The following is an 18986-nucleotide window of genomic DNA, read 5'->3' as shown; positions in this document are numbered from 1 at the left end:
TTTCTGAATGGGTATCAAGTTGTAAGTTGCTGCTGTTGTTGGTGGTATACTCTTGAGAAACTTAAGTATGAGTTTTGGCTTTATCCATTCAGACTTTTTAAGCATAACAGCACTTTAGCATACAGGGAAATGCAACCATTGACACCGTTACCTCTTCAATTCTAAGTGAGTGAAGCTCTCCAAACATACTTAACACGAGCACTACAACTTTCCAACCTAGTGTCAATATACTGTGTACTATAACTCTAGCTTCTCATGAATACCTGTATGTTAAGCTTTGCTGTAGCCCCCCAGTATTCTAGATTTTTAAATCATTGTTTGAAATCATTACTGTTACTCTCTTGCTTATGAATAATATGTGTACATATTATGATATCAATCATATAAACAAAAGTTTGCATTACTCCTTCATTAGCTAATCCATGCTGGCAAAGGGGAAGCAATTAGAATACGATCCATTCTGCGGTCTTTGATTCCTTTGGAAGATTTGGTGGGTGTGATTAGTATTCCTTTCCACATGCCAACAATAGCAAAAGGTAAGAAAAGTGTTCCATTTTTATTTCTGATATGTTCTAACATAAAAAGCTTGACTGATTTACAATACCTTTTTCTCAAATATGTATGAAAATTAAAATGGAAATGAAACAGAAATTCACACTGACTTTCCTTGGCACGAGCCTCTCAGTTGTAGAATTGCAGGAGAATTGTGATTATTAAATAATGATTCGAAGATAGTAAACCAATAACTAGATGTTCAGTATCAATATTTGCAATAACAAGGATGACATAGTGCTTGTGATTGGAATGATTTAGGTTTTATCTGCCAAATTCCCTTTATTCAGTCAAGAAAATGGGTAAGCCATCTAGAGGATGTCTAGAGGATGTTCATACACTCATTCTTCTTGGCAGGAAGTAGTTATGCAATCATATATCCTAATAGTGATCTCAGTTCTCTGAGAGCCGGTCCTTATGTAGGCAAGCTGGTACCATCAATGCTCAAGAGGGAGGTATGATACCATAAGTCTTGGGAGAATCCCAGGTTTGCTGATACAGAAAAATTTTCAGGGGAAACAAGCCATTCGAGGACTGAACATGCTCAGTGGACATGGACTGTTGGCTAACTAATGTCAGAGGGGAAAACTAGAGGGGAGGAGGAATGAATTGGATTGCCCGAAATCCTGAACAGAAGCACTCCATGCTGCACCATTTTGTTGCAGGTACAATTTGCTTGTATCAGTACCAGAAATCTGTGTAATTGATTTTTTTTTTCAGATGGTACTGTGGTGGAACCTGATATGTCAGAGGGGTTTTGCCCAGACCACAAGGCAGCCATGGTATTGTTCCTTGACAGGGTCTATGGGATTGAAGACCAGGATTTTCTTCTACACCTTCTTGAAGTTGGCTTTCTGCCAGATCTTCGTGCTGCTGCTTCATTAGATACGGTAACAATTAACTTTTGATTACTAGGTTCTCTCTTTGATCTAGATCTATACCATGCATGTATTCTGACTTCTCGAAAATGATAAGGAAAGTTTTTGCAATACTCTAGAATTGAGTATTGAAAGTTGGGAGACTTGACTTCAAATTCCATGGATGTATTGTATAACTTTAGACAAATTCAATTTTTCATGTAAGATATTATTATCTACTAATATTAAACAAATGTTTAGATAAATTCAGAGCACAAAGCCATTGAAGCAGTGTAAATTAAAAAATAATAATAAACTGCAGAAACACAAAATCTGTGAACAATAAAAGTTTTTTTTAAAAAAATCAGACTCTAAAACAGCAAAATGTTTCATAAAATATAAAATTAATCTTCCATAAATGACTGGGTTACACCTCAGAAGTGCCTAAACAAAAATGTATTTAGTAGATGCGTAAACATCATTGTATGGCACTCTCAGTAGTTCACACCATCTGAGGATTTCGTAATTACATTACATTACATTACATTACATTACATTACATTACATTACACATGCATTTTGTAAATTAATTATATTGACTGTTCTTATTTTTATTGTTTTATATTTTGTGATTACAGACAGCTGAATCTTCCAATTAAAACAATGGGAAATGAAATATGAAATAATAAACATGTTATGTGATTTTAGCAAATATATGAGTTTTTTAAATATTGAAAACAAATGGCAGAGGAAAACAAAACAAGTCTAGCACACTCATAATGTCCTTTTATTCCTATAAAAATCCATCTTGCCTTCCTTGAAAGCAAACCTAATAGATTGTCATCATGTTACTATGTAACCATTTTGTATAGAACAAAATTTACCTACCTTAATAGCTTTACAATTTATTTTATAGGTTGCTCTGAGTGCTACAGATATGGCCCTGGCTCTCAATCGGTACCTCTGCACTGCTGTTTTGCCTTTATTAACTAGATGTGCTCCTCTTTTTGCTGGCACAGAACACCATGCTTCCCTTATAGATTCCTTGCTACATACTGTGTACCGACTTTCCAAGGGCTGCTCTCTTACCAAAGCTCAACGGGACTCTATTGAAGAGTGCCTACTCTCCATATGTGGGTAAGTGTACACTTCTGGGATTTATAGGAAAATTAGTTTCTAGAGCGAAAGTGTCTCTTAATAACATTGGTGATAAATGTTTTTAATGTTTGATATTTTATCGTGTTTTTAGTATTCTGTTGGGAGCTGCCCAATATATTGTATATTATAATCCCAATATGTCACCTCCCTGATAATATACTCAAGATAATAATAATAATAATAATAATAATAATAATAACAACAACAACAACAATTTATTTGTACGCCGCCCATCTGGCTGGGTTTCTCCAGCCACTCTGGGCGGCTTCCAACAAAGATTAAAATACATTAAAGATGCTTTGAATGTACTCAGGATGCTTTGAAATAGCAACAGGACATTACACCTCTTTGGGAATAAATTCCATTGAACTGTGAATATTCATAGGGTTGGATTGGAATGGATGAATACAAGTTTATGGGTTTCTTAAAATTATTCTCGTAAGTCATAAGATAATCCAAAGAAATACAACAAAGTATAAATAGACATGTGCAGAATAAACTCTACACTATTTGGATAAAGTCTGCAAAGTAGGTTCTTGCTATCCTCCAACAGCAGAACATATTTTCTACTCACTTTTTTCTTTCTACTTGCAGTCAGCTGAGGCCTTCAATGATGCAACATTTGTTGAGAAGATTAGTGTTTGATATTCCACTGCTAAATGAGCATGCAAAGATGCCTCTTAAGGTGAGTGTGGTCTTTAATCTTCCCTTTCAGAATATACAACTGCCACTTACCATCATCCTTCAGAATCTAGATCTGATAACAGCATTTTGACTACACTGTGAAGCAAAAACATTTCGTCACAGTCATTTACATCCAGCACACTCTTCAAAACAGATCACATCATCACCACCACCATCATCATCATTATTATTATTATTATTATTATTATTATTATATTGCCCTATACCTGGAGGTCTATGTCTCAGTACCTGAAACTGATCATACCTAACTGCTCTACAAAGTTTATAGTGGATTCTCTGAAACTGAGTTATTTTTTCCCCTCCCAAGTTGCTGACAAATCATTATGAAAGATGTTGGAAGTATTACTGTTTACCAGGAGGATGGGGCAACTTTGGTGCTGCTTCAGAAGAAGAACTTCATTTGTCCAGGAAGTTGTTCTGGGGTATTTTTGATGCCTTATCTCAAAAGGTAACTTTTAAGTTTATGTTTTAAGCATGTTGGAAGAATAATGTACTCTAATTTTTCTAATGTCTTTTTTGAGAAATGGATATTCCTGCAAACCCTTTATTAAATGTTCTTCATAGTTTCCCCAGCAAAGTTTGATTCCCTAATAAAATAAGTATATAAAAATGACAATTTATAGCTATGAATGCAACTAAATTATTGTACCAGGATCCCTGGCTTTTAACGTAATGTGAAGACAGTATTCTTTGAAAATGAATAATTTCCAAATATACAATAATAATTGTGCATTACATACAAAATGTGACTCCTTTGTGTATAAACAAGTGCTTGCACATGCATGCCAGGTTTTATTTCCCCTGATAATTCTGGCAATAGCTCCTCATACCACATTGGAGGCCATGTCTGCAGTCCTGCCAAATTGTGAGGACACTTTACATGGTGGCTGCTTCATGATTCTACTCCTTTTGATAAGGCCATTATAATTACCATGGGTCACCAATATATACTACTTGTTATCCTTCAGTTTTGGAGCGCTCTGTAGAATGCAAATAAATAAAGTAAATAAATGGGATAAAATAGAGAAGATGGCAGAAAGCTGGTTTCAGAAAAAGGTTTCGCACCCCCCCCTCTTTTTTTAAGTGAATGGTGGTGCCGTGGAACCACCTAAGGACTCATCTTTGTATTTAATGTCATGTTTTGAAAAATTTGACTGACATCAGCCCTGTGGGGTGGGGTAATAATAATCAGGATCACCATAGATATGGAGGAGAAATTTAACCCCTCCCTCCAGTGCTATTTGCATAGAGAAGATCCTGAATGTACACACCATGGTAGATCAAAGTACAAGTGATGCTAGCTCAGATACTAAAACATTGCTAATTTTCCAGCAAAAATAGAGGCTGTCTCAATTCATTGCTAGGTCTTTTGTATTCTACTTTGTCTTCCCAGAAATATGAACAGGAACTATTCAAACTGGCCTTGCCGTGCCTGAGTGCAGTGGCTGGGGCTTTGCCTCCTGATTACATGGAATCAAACTATGTGGGTGTGATGGAAAAGCAAGCGTCCATGGATTCAGATGGGAACTTTAATCCACAACCTGTTGATACTTCAAAGTAAGGATTTATTATACTGTTGTGCCACTTCTGGTGTATTTTGTCCAACACACACTCAGCTCTTGCCTGCGGTTCCTAGAAGCTGTTCGCATGCAACAGCAGCCACATCCCAGGAAACAACTTCAGCTGGCTGGCTAAACAAGGTGAAGGTAGCTGATGGGTCTCTAATCCTCAGTGAGCTAGAGACTTCCCCTGGCTCTAGCAAATTGAGCAGATGAGACCAATAGTGGGTCTGACGGTCAAGAAGGCAGTTTCTGCACAGGCTATAGAGGGAAGTGAGGGGCAGATGATGCTTGTCAACCTGGGAAGGTAGCCAATCAAGGAGAAGGAAAGCTCTGATCCTAAACCTTTGCTGCCTTGTGGGAAAGCTGGGGAGACAAGTATTGCATATTGAAGAGGCACTTAAAGCTGATTACTGTAACCTCTTCTTGGATCACTTCAGGGAAAGTATTCCAAAGGGGGTCATCACAGAGGAGGTCCACTTACATGTTATTACCAAACAACATTTGGCTGGTTTTGTAATGATCAGCAGGGTTTCCTTGGAACATATCGAAGCTTAACTTGGTCTATATTGGGGGGTGGGGGTGGGCTGCTAGGTATTTGCTGGTCTCAAGCTCTTTTAGGGCTCTAAGTATGTTATGATCAACTGTTTTTTATGAAAGAAGGATTAAAAGGAATGCACAATTTATTATATATATTATTAATCCTGGTCTTGTATTTTCTTATCTAGCATTACAATTCCTGAAAAGCTAGACTACTTTATTAACAAATATGCAGAACATTCCCATGATAAATGGTGCATGGAAAAGGTAAAATGTTTAGCAACTTTTCCCCCCAAAGCATATTTAAAGTATTAAAAATCTGTCTGGATAATAGTCTGAAACACATTTTCCATTTTTAGTATCCATCATGGAATCTTGTTTATGTTGCATGAGTAGAACAGTCTTCTTTCTTTAATCAAAAAGTTTTCTTTAAATGCATTTATCTTCTGAGTTTCAGTAAATGAGTAGTCCCCGTTTTTACATTTATACTAATCTACCGTAATTAGTTAACACTTTTTCTTTGCTTTTTGCTTTTAGTAAGGATGTTTATGTTTGTTATCAGATATTTGGATGGTTGCGTTTGCATGGTTGCCTTCTATCTGGAAAATGACATTGTAGATCTAGAAAAATAGAAATCATAAGTATCTGATCCAGTTTTACCAACGGTGCATATCAGTGCCGTGGGGTGGGTGGATGCCAGGTATATTTACAATGCTTCTGCATCATGCATGCACTATATATGGTCCTTTTAAAAAAATTGTTCTCTTTGAAGAGCACCTATTGTGTGGTAAAAATATAAGTTTCATGACCACAACATACACATGCAAGCTTTTAGTTACTATTTGTTTTAAAACACACTTGATTTAAGTCTATATCTACTATAGTTGGGACTAGGGAAGCTGGAATAATCCACTTTAAATGGATTTATTCCCAGAATTTGGTGGTTCTGCCCCAATTGAGCTTTCCCCCCATTATATCAAGTCTCCCATTACATCTGAGCCAACTAATTATATGCAAAATTATATGCAAAAATTGTATATTATACATATAAAAGACTCAAGTGTCATTCAGTATTATATTTCTGCAGCATAAATTTATCGGTATTAATACATGAGTATTTTTAAAAATTATATTCATTGTTGTATGCATCTGTTACTTTAGGAAACCTGGAGAGTATATACATGTAATATTATTAATATAATACTGCATATTATATGCGAGAATTATTCACATATTTAGGGCAACCAATTAAAAAACCTCACTACTTGTTGAAACCAAGGAGTGAGACAGACAGAAATGAAAAACAAGCAACAAAGATAAGTTTGACACCGAGATTTTCAGAAAATTCTCTCCATAGATGGGACCTGCAGCACAATGGTGCACTGGAATGCTCCACTCTGTTCCACCTCCTCAGCCACATTTCTGTTTCCATTCCCTAACACTTAGTCAGCATTCCATGCCCTCTAAGTGTGCTCAGTCAATGGGCTGTTTTTGTTGTTGCTGGGGAGGGGATGATTTTCTTCCCCCATCTTTTTTAAAAAAACTTTTGCAAACCTTTGGGTTCCTCTTAGCCTGTGCATGGATAATGTAGCTGTTTTGGCTACATTAGTATTCTGAGAATGAGTTCACTATTAGTATATATGATAAGAAGTTCTTAATAATCATATATATGATAAGAAGTTCTTAGTTATTGCATGACTAATTAGAATATAGGTTATTGTTATTACAGCTGTTAAGTCATTTTAAGTTCAAAATAACCAAGGCAAAAATATGCTGGTGAGTCTAGTTCTCTTGGACAAGTGGGTGTAGCATAATGATAGCATGCAAAAACACCATCCAAAACATAAATGACATCAAGATTCCTGTTCAGCTTATCCCCTCCCGCTTTTTATTTTTATCAGTTTGCAAATGGGTGGATATATGGTGAAACATACTCAGAATCTTCCAAAGTGCAGCCATTAATGAAACAATATAAACTGTTAGCAGAAAAGGTAAGAAGTTCATGTCAAATGTTTTGTTTGTGGTGATCTTTTCATTTTATTATTAAAATTAACTTTAGTGATATCTAAAACAATAGACAAATCCCTTGGTTGTTAGAACTCCTCTCATATATTAGAACACATTCTAAGTTAAGAAGACGGGATTAATGATATTTTTGTGCAAATTGAGCACGTTCCACCAGTCTGAAGTTTCTCGTCTGGTCTGAGGCCAGTGAGAGAGGAAAGAGAGTAGGGCACTTCATTACAATATAAAAAAGTCATCATAGCCAATAGGTTTTATAACCTTGACCAACAGTTTATGAATATGCTGAAAAACCCAGCCATGGATAATCATGTGTCATCTTCATTGCTAAATTCCTTCTTCCTAAAAATGGGAATGCACAGTTTAAGGACTCTTCAGAATGGTGACTGGACTTCGCCTTATGCAGAGCGCATGAGGCAGCTGTCCTATTTGCTCAACACTTGTGTCCATCCTCAGTGTTTACCAGGGCATCCCTCATATGGCTGGATGATCTAGAGAATTCCTATCAGGACCTAGACTGTGTAACAAGAATGTTACTTAAAATTTCCAGGGCAGCTACATTTCTGGCTGGTGCCACACTCCATGACATCCAGTATGTGTCTTGTTCCTTGGTGGCCTCCCTAAAAATAGAATGGCTTATCTATGAATTCTAAACACTTAGAATTAGATTCCTCAGTTTTTCACCTCATGTCAGGGCTACCCTCTTTATGAATCTTTTCATCAAACCTTTACATGAGCTGCACCTTTTAACAAATAATTTGCTTCTCTCTCTTTGGCCTACATTGACATATTGAGTTTAAGTGATGGGCTTATCATTTTTCTTGTTTTGTCCAAGACTTCCCTTGTCTTGTCTTGTGTACACCTGTTGAGATAATCTGAGATGGCTGGTAGTGTAACTTCATCATCTCTACTTCATACAGTGATATTGCAATTCATCCTTGCAGCCCACTTCTGATTCCATTTTTGTGTGTGAAAAGTTTGTTACGTTGACTGCAGTGTAAGGTAAAGGTAAAGGTACCCCTGCCCGTACGGGCCAGTCTTGACAGACTCTGGGGTTGTGCGCCCATCTCACTTAAGAGGCCAGGGGCCAGCGCTGTCCGGAGACACTTCCGGGTCACGTGGCCAGCGTGACATCGCTGCTCTGGCCAGAGCCAGAGCCGCACACGGAAACGCCGTTTACCTTCCCGCTGGTAAGCGGTCCCTATTTATCTACTTGCACCCGGAGGTGCTTTCGAACTGCTAGGTTGGCAGGCGCTGGGACCGAGCAGCGGGAGCGCACCCCGCCGCAGGGATTCGAACCGCCGACCTTTCGATCGGCAAGCCCTAGGCACTGAGGCTTTAACCCACAGCGCCACCTGCGTCCCTTGACTGCAGTGTAACTTGTTTTAAAATGAATATTTGTAGAATCAAGCTATATTTCTGCATTCCAATGTGGACATGCTCGGTAGTATGCTGGTTATTCTCACATTTTTATGCTATACCAGAGTTAGCTAGAGGTCTGGGAGATAACCTAGGCAAGTATTAGATTACTATTAAATTATGTAATAATTAAAATATAATAAACTGTGTTATAAGAGAGTGTACTGTCCTCTCAGCTACTTGATAACTAAAAACATAACCATCTATTTGTTTTCCCTAGGAGAAAGAAATTTACAGATGGCCAATCAAGGAGTCCTTGAAAACCATGCTTGCTTGGGGATGGCGGGTTGAGAGAACGAGGGAAGGAGATACTATGGCTCTTTATAACAGGCCACGCCGAATATCACAGACAAGTCAGGTACATCCTGTATCATGCTGCAAGTGTTTGCTTCTACCACGTAACATAATCTCAGGCATCCAATGGTTAATAAATATAAAGGACTAGTTTAGATGTAGAGGAGGATTTGGCATACCATCGTCATGAAAAATAATCAGGTACCAGCTTCATTTGCTGCTGTACTTCAGTTGTGTTGCACATATAGGGAAAAGAGGTGAGGAAAATTCTAAAGCTGTGTGTGCAGTTTTGAATGAATCAAGTAATACAGACTGAATTATACAGTGTTGTGACACTATTTTGTATGTGTTTTTTTAAACTTGCTATTTTTAAAGAGTCTTAGGGCTGCAATCCCAACTCCTGGCCAGGAGCATCAGAGTTCAGTGGAGTGTTGGAGCCACCACCATATCTGAGGTTCTGCTGCTTATGCTGGCCTAGGGCAGAAGGTGATACACAACGGTTGTTCTTTGCTCTGCCAACTCCAGGCTGGTACAGCAGAGAGACTCAGATTAAGTTCATTGCTGGTAACTGGATTGGCTTATGTTCCAATGGAACATTCGCCAACCAAGTCTGTTTCCTCCCCACCCAGTTTTGGGGGTTTATGCTGGCTGTTACTGAAGGGAGAGGGATGTTTGCTTCTGCTGTTGGTACATGAAACAGAGGCCTCCATGGTAGCAGACACCCCCCCCCCAAAAAAAAAAAACAGTGGAACCCTGTGGAGCAAGATTTCCATCATATCCTAACTCCTCTAGCTTGGCAGGTCAGGAGTTTGGATTGCTCTGTATAGGTAATCGCAACTATTCCTGATAAATGATTATCAGGATTGCAGTATTTTCTAGAAAATAACTTTAATCTACAACCAAGTCCGTTATTATTTTTCTGGATAGTGTTTCAAGAGAGATTCTGGGGAAAGAGAAATGGCAGCATTCATTTCTTTAAAATATTCTTTGCCTTTTCCAGTAGATAGACCATTTCTTCAAGCTGAAATTTGTATCATGTACCTGTAGTTTTTGGAAGAATATTGTATTAATGCTCAGCATGTCTCATCTTTTGGTTCCATTTCTATTTGATTTCACTGTGATTCCTTGCACAGGCCAATTATTCATTTAGATTAATGGAAAATTGGCACAATGCAGTTTCATAAAGTCCCCAAAACGTCAGTATAGTACTAACAATGTTTTTTTATTATAAAAAAAATATTATCTGGACTGTGCCTAACTCTTATTAATCTGCAGCATTTTGCATTTTAATAGAGAAATATGTGTAGGCTGATTGTCAATTGCTCCCTCTTTCCTGATGGATTTGTTAATAAACCTCTTATCCTTTGTAAGTTGTCATTTAACTTTTTAACTTGTATTTGGTTATTCTTTTTACTTTTTTTACACATCTGTTAATATTTACTCAGGTTTCTGTAGATACTGTCCATGGTTATAGCCCTCGTGCAATTGACATGAGTAATGTTACCCTCTCCAGAGAACTGCATGTAAGTCGTATCACAGCTAATATCATGTATTAGAAACATTTAAGAAAGCTTTTGTTTCTTTCACCGTGTTTGTACAATGCAAGTTCCCTGCTTATCCTCTGGTAGCTATCATTCATAAATATATATGACATCTGTACAATTTTAAGAATTTCCAGAGGATTAAGCAGGTTAGTCTTTGCAGCAAAAACTAGTGGGTGCTATTGTAGGTGCTTAAATTCAACATTTGTATTATAATTTCGGTTACAAAAAGTGGACTACAAAGAGTAGTCCCAAGCAGAGAACAGCGTACAGCTTCTTCAATGTATCTTGAGTAGTTTTTTGGTTTGAAAAAAAATTCAAGAAGATAAATCAGTTAGAACAATTAAGAACTGCAATAACAATTAATTCTGTGCCGTGGCAGTGATTAGGGATAAGAGCCAATGTAGCAGAGGAGAAATCTGTTGCGTGACAGTTTTTACCAATTCTCTGCATTAAAGCAATCATTTCTAATGTTTGAGATCATTTCTTGAAGCTTAGATTTGTAAAATTAATGTACTAGGAAGCTAATTATTGGGGCGGGGGGGGGATCTGAAGTGCACCTTTGCAACTTTAGCAAAAGCATAATAATGTAAAAATAAATGCAAAAGAAGCAAAATTGGCTATTGTGAAGCTGACTGCCATATCCTAAAACAATAAAACAAAAATGCATAACAAGCATGACTTAAGATTAGCTGTTATGAAACAAATCCTTTTATTTCCTCAGGCTATGGCTGAAATGATGGCTGAAAACTATCACAATATATGGGCAAAGAAAAAGAAGATGGAGCTTGAAGCAAAAGGTAAAGAATTTGCTTATAGTTTTACAAACGTATGAATTATTAGCTTGGGTTTCCTAACAATAATCATTAATTTTAAAAAAACAGGATTGCAATAATTCACCCAGGTTTTTAGGGTATAGATTCAGATATACATATGTTTAGAATGTATAAATACATTCTGGAAGTTAATAAAAATATTTGGCCTGAGTAGTACAGCAGGGACCAGGGGTTGTTTTGGCTTACATATGTATGAAGGGCTACATATACTAATGATACTATGCAAAAAAATACAAAGAAATCATTGTGTATTTTGAAGATATTGATTTGGGAATAATTTTGGAACAGAATAATACTGATACACAGTATGGGTTATCCCACCTAGTAATTCTTAATGTATATATCAGCTATTAAATTTAAAAAAATAAGGCCTCAGAGTTTTTCAAAACATGTTATTTCCTACAATATGCATTAAAACATACACAGACAGAAGCCATCCAAACACCACTTGTCTTTGCCAACCATTTTAAACTCCTATCCCACCTCATAATTTGCTATATCTACTTTTTAAACCTTTCAATGCCATGTTCATTTAGAATACTATGTCAAAATCTAAAGGCAAGCATTTGCTTCAATGTCTTCCTCGCCTTATCCAAGTTAAAGTGTATGCCTTAGTAGGTAAAAAGATGTTGCTAGCAGAGAATACATTAATTCTTGACTGATGCCCACAATATAGAACTGTGAGAAATTATCTTTTAGCTAAATGACAACCTAATAACTACATCTTGTCAGATTGAGGATTTTCATTCCCAACTGTAAGTATGAAAACAGATAATAGAAAAAAAGCAAAATGCAGTTTAAAACCTCAGAAGATAAAGTCAAGCGTTGCCTGTTTTAGCAGTGAGGGGGTGGTAATGTGCTGGAAAGTGTGTTTAGCTTTGCAAAGTTGAATCATATTTTTGATTCTTCTTTCCTTTATGCTCCTGGAAAAGTTTTAGCAAAGATTCATTTCTATCATAGCAGTTACAGGCAGGGCAGGGCACAGGGCAGGATTTAGGTTTGATGAGGCCCTAAGCCACTGAAGGTAATGGGGCCCTTTATATGTCCAGCTGTCCTTTGTCAACAGCAAATCGTTGCTGTTTTTTGTGTTGAATATATGCTATATGGTAATTTATGGACCTAATAGGTATCTAAAGCCATTTGCACATAACAAAATATGTATTTTAACAAAGTAATTGTTGAACTGAAATACAATTAAGAAGTATATTAATAGTGAAATAATTATTAAGCTCTAACTTAAAATGATTGGCGGCCCATTACTTACATCATTACTTACAACACAAAACACAGTTGCTGTATGTAGGTTTTATTTTATTTTTTGGAAATGTACACCCAGGGTTTTTTTCCCTTTAAATTTTTTTGGGGCCCCCAAGAGAGTGGGGCCCTAAGCTGTAGCTTGTTTAGCTATTATGTAAATCCAGCACTGGCAGGACAGAGGGCAACTTGGCTCTTGTGTCTTCTGATCACTAAGTGTCACTGCTGGTTCCTGAGAGGGAGATGGTGAAGAGTGGGGAATTCAGAAAGGTGTGGGAGTATGGTGTCAGGACACCAATGCTGCACACATTCCATGCCTCATCCTTCTCCCTAGGAACCATGAGGGATGCCTGATATTCGGAAGGCAGGTGGGCAACGCTGCCCTGCTTGCACCGATTTCTCCTGCTAGGCAGACATATTGCTTGCCATCCTCTTTAATATTTGTATTCAACTGTTAAAACAGCATATCAGAAATGCATATAATATATCATGTGCTGACGTCTTTAATCTCTGGTCTTTAGTGGGTTATTAGGCACTCATTTGGTGCTCTGTTCCCTTTTGATGTTTAATATCTCTGTGCAAAGAATACTGTAGAACAGCCTTCCATGAGGCAGGGTGGGAGCATCAAATAATGGCTTTAACCCCCAGTGCATTGAAAAAAGCACTTTGGAGAAGCAGAAGTGATTCTCTGACTCCCTTTTCAAGAATGCTAGGTGGGGAGAAATTCATTTTTAAAAAATCCATATATTAACCCTACAAATGATGAGGTAATGAAAGAATAGTGGACTTGCCTCATGAGTAGTGCATAGATTTAAGTTGATTGTGTTATGCACTGGGAGATGGAGCTGCTCAGCGCCCCTCCTCCCTCGGGCCTTGGGAGGAAGAAGATGCAGACATGAATGGTTTGGATTAAACAGACCACAACTTCGTTGAAGGAAAATGAAGTACGTGCATCAGCTAAGACCAGTGTGAAATTGGTTAGTTGTGCTCCCTCCCTACAAGATGCTTAGGGAGATGGGCATAGTTAGACCGCTGTGATATCTTTCTTGTGACACTGAAGCCAAGCCCAACCTCTATCTGATAAACTAGTCTCCTTGTGAGGAGAGGCAGGTGTGAAGTGGTTACCCATATTAGCTACCTATAAGGCAGCTCTTCCTCTGGGAGAGCTCCTCCAGCCTTATGAGTGTCTTGCTATTTCCCATCCCACATGAAACTGATCTTCTGGATACTTCCCCACTCTCATTCTGTTGTTGCCATCTCTCTTTCACCAACGTGGGACCTTAGCAAGCATGGTCCAGGGCCTTGTTTCTGTGAGGCATCTGCTCTGTCCCAATAATTCTTCCTCTGCACCCACAAACTTGCCATGGAAGAGACCCCTTGATTCTGGCATTTGAATTGTCAGATTTTTTGTGTTTTTAAATGCTGTACTTTTTGGCATACTGTATATATATATATATATTTACCTTTTAATAACATTAATTACATTTACGTCATATATGTCCTATGACTAAACCGTAATGTGCTTAATGAATTATGGAAGTTCATTATGGGCATTTTGGAATAAAACAGTAATATATCCCTCTTTGAAGTTATTCACAATATATCCTAAGTTGGCCACCCCTCAGTCTTAACTATGGTGTCATTTTTCTAACTTACAACAGTGGGAGGAGGAAACCATCCCTTACTTGTTCCATATGATACACTGACAGCCAAAGAAAAGGCCAAGGACAGAGAGAAAGCACAAGATATCCTGAAGTTCCTACAGATCAATGGATATGTGGTCTCAAGGTAAATTCTAATCTGTGTTGCAATAGATTTTAGATAAAAGGTAAACAATGCTGAGTTAAACCTTCGCCATATGGTGTGTGTATTATTATTTATTTATTTATATATTTAATACATATGCACGCAGACATATGCACACAAAAGGCAGGAAGTTTTGTTTTTGTTTAAAATGTGAATCAAGTAGTAAATCTGAAATATTTGCGAAGTTCTTTTTGTTTTCTGTTTCTGAACTTTTTCTGAACACTGGACGACAGCTACAAAACCATTGGGAAGAATTCAGCATTGCGCTCTTCTGAGAGTTTTTGTCAGTGCAAGCTTTTCTGCTTCTAGGTGGAATGGTCCTTCCTCTTCGCCCTTGCACTCTTTTGGGGGGGTTCTCCTGAATTCCAGCGTGAATTTGGGGGAGCCTGGTGAGGGTAGAGAACCTTGTTGCACTAACAGGAGCCCTCGTGCTGGCATCCGGTTAGTTCAGTCTGGGCCTAAGTGTTTTACTCAGAACAGACCCATTTAAATTAATAAAGATGACTAAGTTAGTTTCATTAATTTAAACAGGTCTACTCTGAGCAAAATTTAGTTGTCTACCACCAGTATATGTGCATTTTTGTTTGTAAAACTGAAATGCTCATGAAGTAGTAATACTATAAAATATGACATATTTCTCATCCTTCTCAGCTGAAAGCTGTAAAGGCCACCCAATCAGTCTTTTTCATCAAATCCTTAAAATAAGAAGGATGGTACAGGAGGAATATAAGGGAAATTCCTATACAGTGGTGCTATACAGTGGTTCTAGTGACAGTTGATCTGTCCAGCTGAGGGGATACATATAGTTGATTTGGATGTGACCTGAAGATATAGTTCACCACCAACCAGAAGGGAATAATAATATTGAAGGAGAATTAGGGAGAGGACAACCTGAGGCTCATATTAAGACTTGCCAATGCAGTGGTTTGGGTTAACATCTGAATCAAGGCAAAATGATGCGAAACTGAAAAGAGAAACAAAAATTCATGTAAAACACACAGAAACATTTTTTGCTGTGTTAATATGAGTTTAATCTAAATTACTTTAAAAGTATATGCAGGTAGGTGTATATACAAGGCCACAGCTAACTTTGTGATAATTTGCACGTTTTTGTACAAAAATCTACTTATTGGGATCTAAGTTTGAGTGAAAGCACTTGTCGTTCTAGAGGTCTAAAGGATCTAGAATTAGACACGCCTTCCATCGAGAAACGATTTGCTTACAGTTTTCTTCAGCAGCTGATAAGATACGTGGATGAAGCCCATCAGTATATTCTGGAGTTTGGTAAGGCACTGTAAATAAGCATTTTGTATTTTAACATTGGTTAAAGCTCGTGGTTAATGAGGAAATAATTTAGCCATGAGCCCCAAGGCAACACATTAAGCCAAACCTCGAATTAGCTTGGCATGGCATCAGAAAGGGCTGGGGAGAAGCAAAGTGTCTGTGAGCTTCTTTCCTGGAGAGGAGGTTTGGCTTAGCATGTCATGTGAACAAGACCATTATGTCCTCCAAAAAATGTGAGAAATCATTAAGTTTTTAACATTAGTATTACTGTTTAGTAGAAAAAACGAATGAGCAACTTCACATCATACATCACATGTTCATATATAAAGAATGTGGGTCTTACATAAATAGATCATAAAGTTCATAAAGAAGAGAAGAAGAAAACATTCGGTATATGTCTTAATTTTTAAAGAAATATAAAATGGAAGCAATCTGTCTAGTTTAAATAGATTTCATACAAGTATGCAAGTGAGCATTGTCTTGAAAAGGTATCGGACATAAGATCGGAGGGGCGCTGTATAAATTACTGGCGGGGAAGAGAGCGGTCGCTCCTCAGACACACACAACCCACACAGTGTCGAACCCTAAGTCGCCCCGCTTGTAGTCGCTAGCAACTAAGGAGGCTAGAGCGACCGTGGAGATACTTGCTCTGGCGCTATGAATGAAAGAATGTATTTTACCCCAAAGGAGCTCTAATCCAAGTCGAATAATGCAATTAACAGACTGAATTTTAAACAGCTAGTCACTGGCGAAAATTACACGAGAAGACCAAAACCAGGAAAAACTCCAAGCTAAACGGCAACAGCCAGAAGCTAAGCAAACCAACTAACCGACGGACTCACGCTCTACCCCCGCAAAATACTTCCTTGCCTTCTGCTGATAGCATGGCGATCCTTGACTTGCGATGGGACGATGAAAAGTGAGGCCGCGTGGCTGGCGCAGCAACAAGTTAAGTTGCTGTCCACGCCCCCCTCAAGCCGCCTGGTTGGCCGCCTGCCCGTGGGCGTGATGCGCCAGCCAGGTGAGTGGGCGGCAGGGGGCTAATATCCCCCTGCTTGAGGCAGGGATCGGATCCTGCCCACAACCCCTCCCCTCTTTGGAAGAGGAGAGTCTTTCCAATGATTTATAATACACTCCAGCCTTCAAGGTATCTATTTGGTGACTGCCCTTCCTTCCTTATTCCTTTTTTAATGTGCAGTATTCAATTTTAATATGCAAAAATAAATTTTCACCTACACTCATGATTTGGGTAGGGGTTGAGAGTAGCATTATCTAGTCTGATTGTTTCTGACAGGCACTGTCATTTCCTTGTCCTAGTTACTTAAAAGAAAAAGTGGAAAAAAGAGGCATGGTGTTAAGTTCAGTGTGGAGGCTGATTCAATCTTGAAATAGTAATGGAGGAACTAGGGGAGTTTGAGCTATGGTTTTTGCAAGCGATTAGATCGCTACCACTGAGATTAAACCAGTTGTCACACTTTTGCTGATAAAAAGGGAGAAACCTGTTAGGGATAAAATTGCTACATACGTACTATATATTAATGTATGCAATTCAATATATGAGAAATATGGTTTAAGAATAATAGAAAAGGCTACATTTTAAAAAATAATAATTTATCTTTTCTTATACAGATGGTGGCAGCAGAGGCAAAGGAGAACAATTTCCTTATGAACAAGAAATCAAGTTCTTTGCTAAAGTAAAGTATATTCTCTTTTGCCTTTTTTATTGCTATCAAATGTGTTACATATAAAGCTAGTGGAGATTTAATGCTAATTACATGTTAGGTGCAGTGAAGAACCTGGGACACAGGTTCATACTCTTGTGCTGGGTATTCATGTATGATAATATAAGTAAAATGCATGGCTAAGCTCAAGTGAAGACATTGTCCCAACATTTGACATGCCCCGTAGGCTTTCCTTTTGAAGCAGGGGGTGGGGGTGGGGTGCACCTTTCGTGTCCTGAGCCCATGGGACTGGGCAAGCAACCTGGCAGACCTTCAGGTAGACTACTTTTGCTGAGTCTGTTCACACTGGTACTTGGTGATGATGTCAGAGTTAATGGGGATGGCTCACTGTCAGATCTAGAGAGAATTGTGGGAGATGGGGCCTTGAGATAATCAGTGTCCACCCCCCCCCCATTTTTTCTCATGTATTTATTCCAGGTTGTACTTCCTTTAATCGACCAGTATTTTAAGAACCATCGCCTGTATTTCCTATCTGCTGCAAGTAGGCCTCTTAGCAGCGGAGGGCATGCCTCAAATAAGGAGAAAGAAATGGTGACAAGGTAAAAAAAATAAACTATAATACCCAATTAGCTTACTACAAAACACAGACAGATTTATGGGCATACATACTGAGCTAAGAAGAGGAAAAGTTACATGAAGAAGGAAATTTACATGGAGATGTCTATTTCACAGAGTGATCAGCTCCCCAAGACTTTAAGCTTAATAATTTCCTTGTCCTTTTCTCATCTCCACTACGGTTTCCTAAGCTCTTCTTACTTCTCACATTGCAACTGCTCAATTAGATGGTTCATGTTGGGGGGTGGGCTGGTAATTTTTTTTTCTTTATCGCTATGCACATAAATAGCATAAAGGGACGCGGATGGCGCTGTGGTCTAAACCACAGAGCCTAGGGCTTGCCGATCGGAAGGTCGCGGTTTGAATCCCTGTGACAGGGTGAACTCCCGTTGCTCGGTCCCTACTCCTGCCAGCCTAGCAGTTTGAAAGCACGTCAAAGTGCAAGTAGATAAATAGGTACTGCTCCGGTGGGAAGGTAAACGGCATTTCTGTGAGCTGCTCTGGTTCACCAGAAGCGGCTTAGTCATGCTGGCCACATAACCCGGAAGCTGTTTGCCGGCAACCTTGGCTAGTAAAGTGATATGAGCGCCGCAACCCCAGAGTTGTCTACGACTGGACCTAACGGTCAGGGGTCCCTTTACCTTTACCTGTGCATGTAAAGCTGAATGCACACAAGTTAAATGAGCGCGAGTTGCGAGTTACCCATATTGATTCTTTCTCGGTGTTAGTCGTGAGGTTCTTGAAATGTGTTTTATAACATAGTTCAAAATACTTCATGAAATCTCTAAGCCCCATTCATTGTGCAATGCTGAATGAGCAACAGGAGATGTGTTGCTGAGAATGGCTGTAGCTCATTGGTTCA

The 18986-nt window shown here is 38.4% G+C and overlaps 1 protein-coding gene across 15 annotated transcripts in view; it reads left to right on the top strand.

Annotated features, from left to right (window-relative positions):
- The window catches only part of RYR2 (ryanodine receptor 2), a 246863-nt gene that overhangs the window by 149778 nt on the left and 78099 nt on the right, over positions 1-18986 (top strand). For all 15 annotated transcript variants that reach the window (XM_079969396.1, XM_079969392.1, XM_079969401.1 and 12 more), the window contains 15 exons: positions 416-536; positions 1273-1442; positions 2326-2546; positions 3162-3252; positions 3580-3720; positions 4666-4829; positions 5560-5638; positions 7273-7362; positions 9033-9170; positions 10552-10629; positions 11372-11447; positions 14399-14525; positions 15712-15827; positions 17457-17521; positions 17987-18108. In XM_079969396.1, coding sequence (XP_079825522.1) covers positions 416-536; positions 1273-1442; positions 2326-2546; positions 3162-3252; positions 3580-3720; positions 4666-4829; positions 5560-5638; positions 7273-7362; positions 9033-9170; positions 10552-10629; positions 11372-11447; positions 14399-14525; positions 15712-15827; positions 17457-17521; positions 17987-18108 — 1799 coding nt within the window. The remainder of the gene's footprint in view (positions 1-415; positions 537-1272; positions 1443-2325; positions 2547-3161; positions 3253-3579; positions 3721-4665; positions 4830-5559; positions 5639-7272; positions 7363-9032; positions 9171-10551; positions 10630-11371; positions 11448-14398; positions 14526-15711; positions 15828-17456; positions 17522-17986; positions 18109-18986) is intronic.

This window comes from Podarcis cretensis (genome assembly GCF_951804945.1).
Source record: "Podarcis cretensis genome assembly, chromosome: 3".
Taxonomy (NCBI): domain Eukaryota; kingdom Metazoa; phylum Chordata; class Lepidosauria; order Squamata; family Lacertidae; genus Podarcis; species Podarcis cretensis.
Note: the sequence above shows the minus strand (reverse complement) of the source record. Positions and strands in the feature narration are given on the sequence as shown.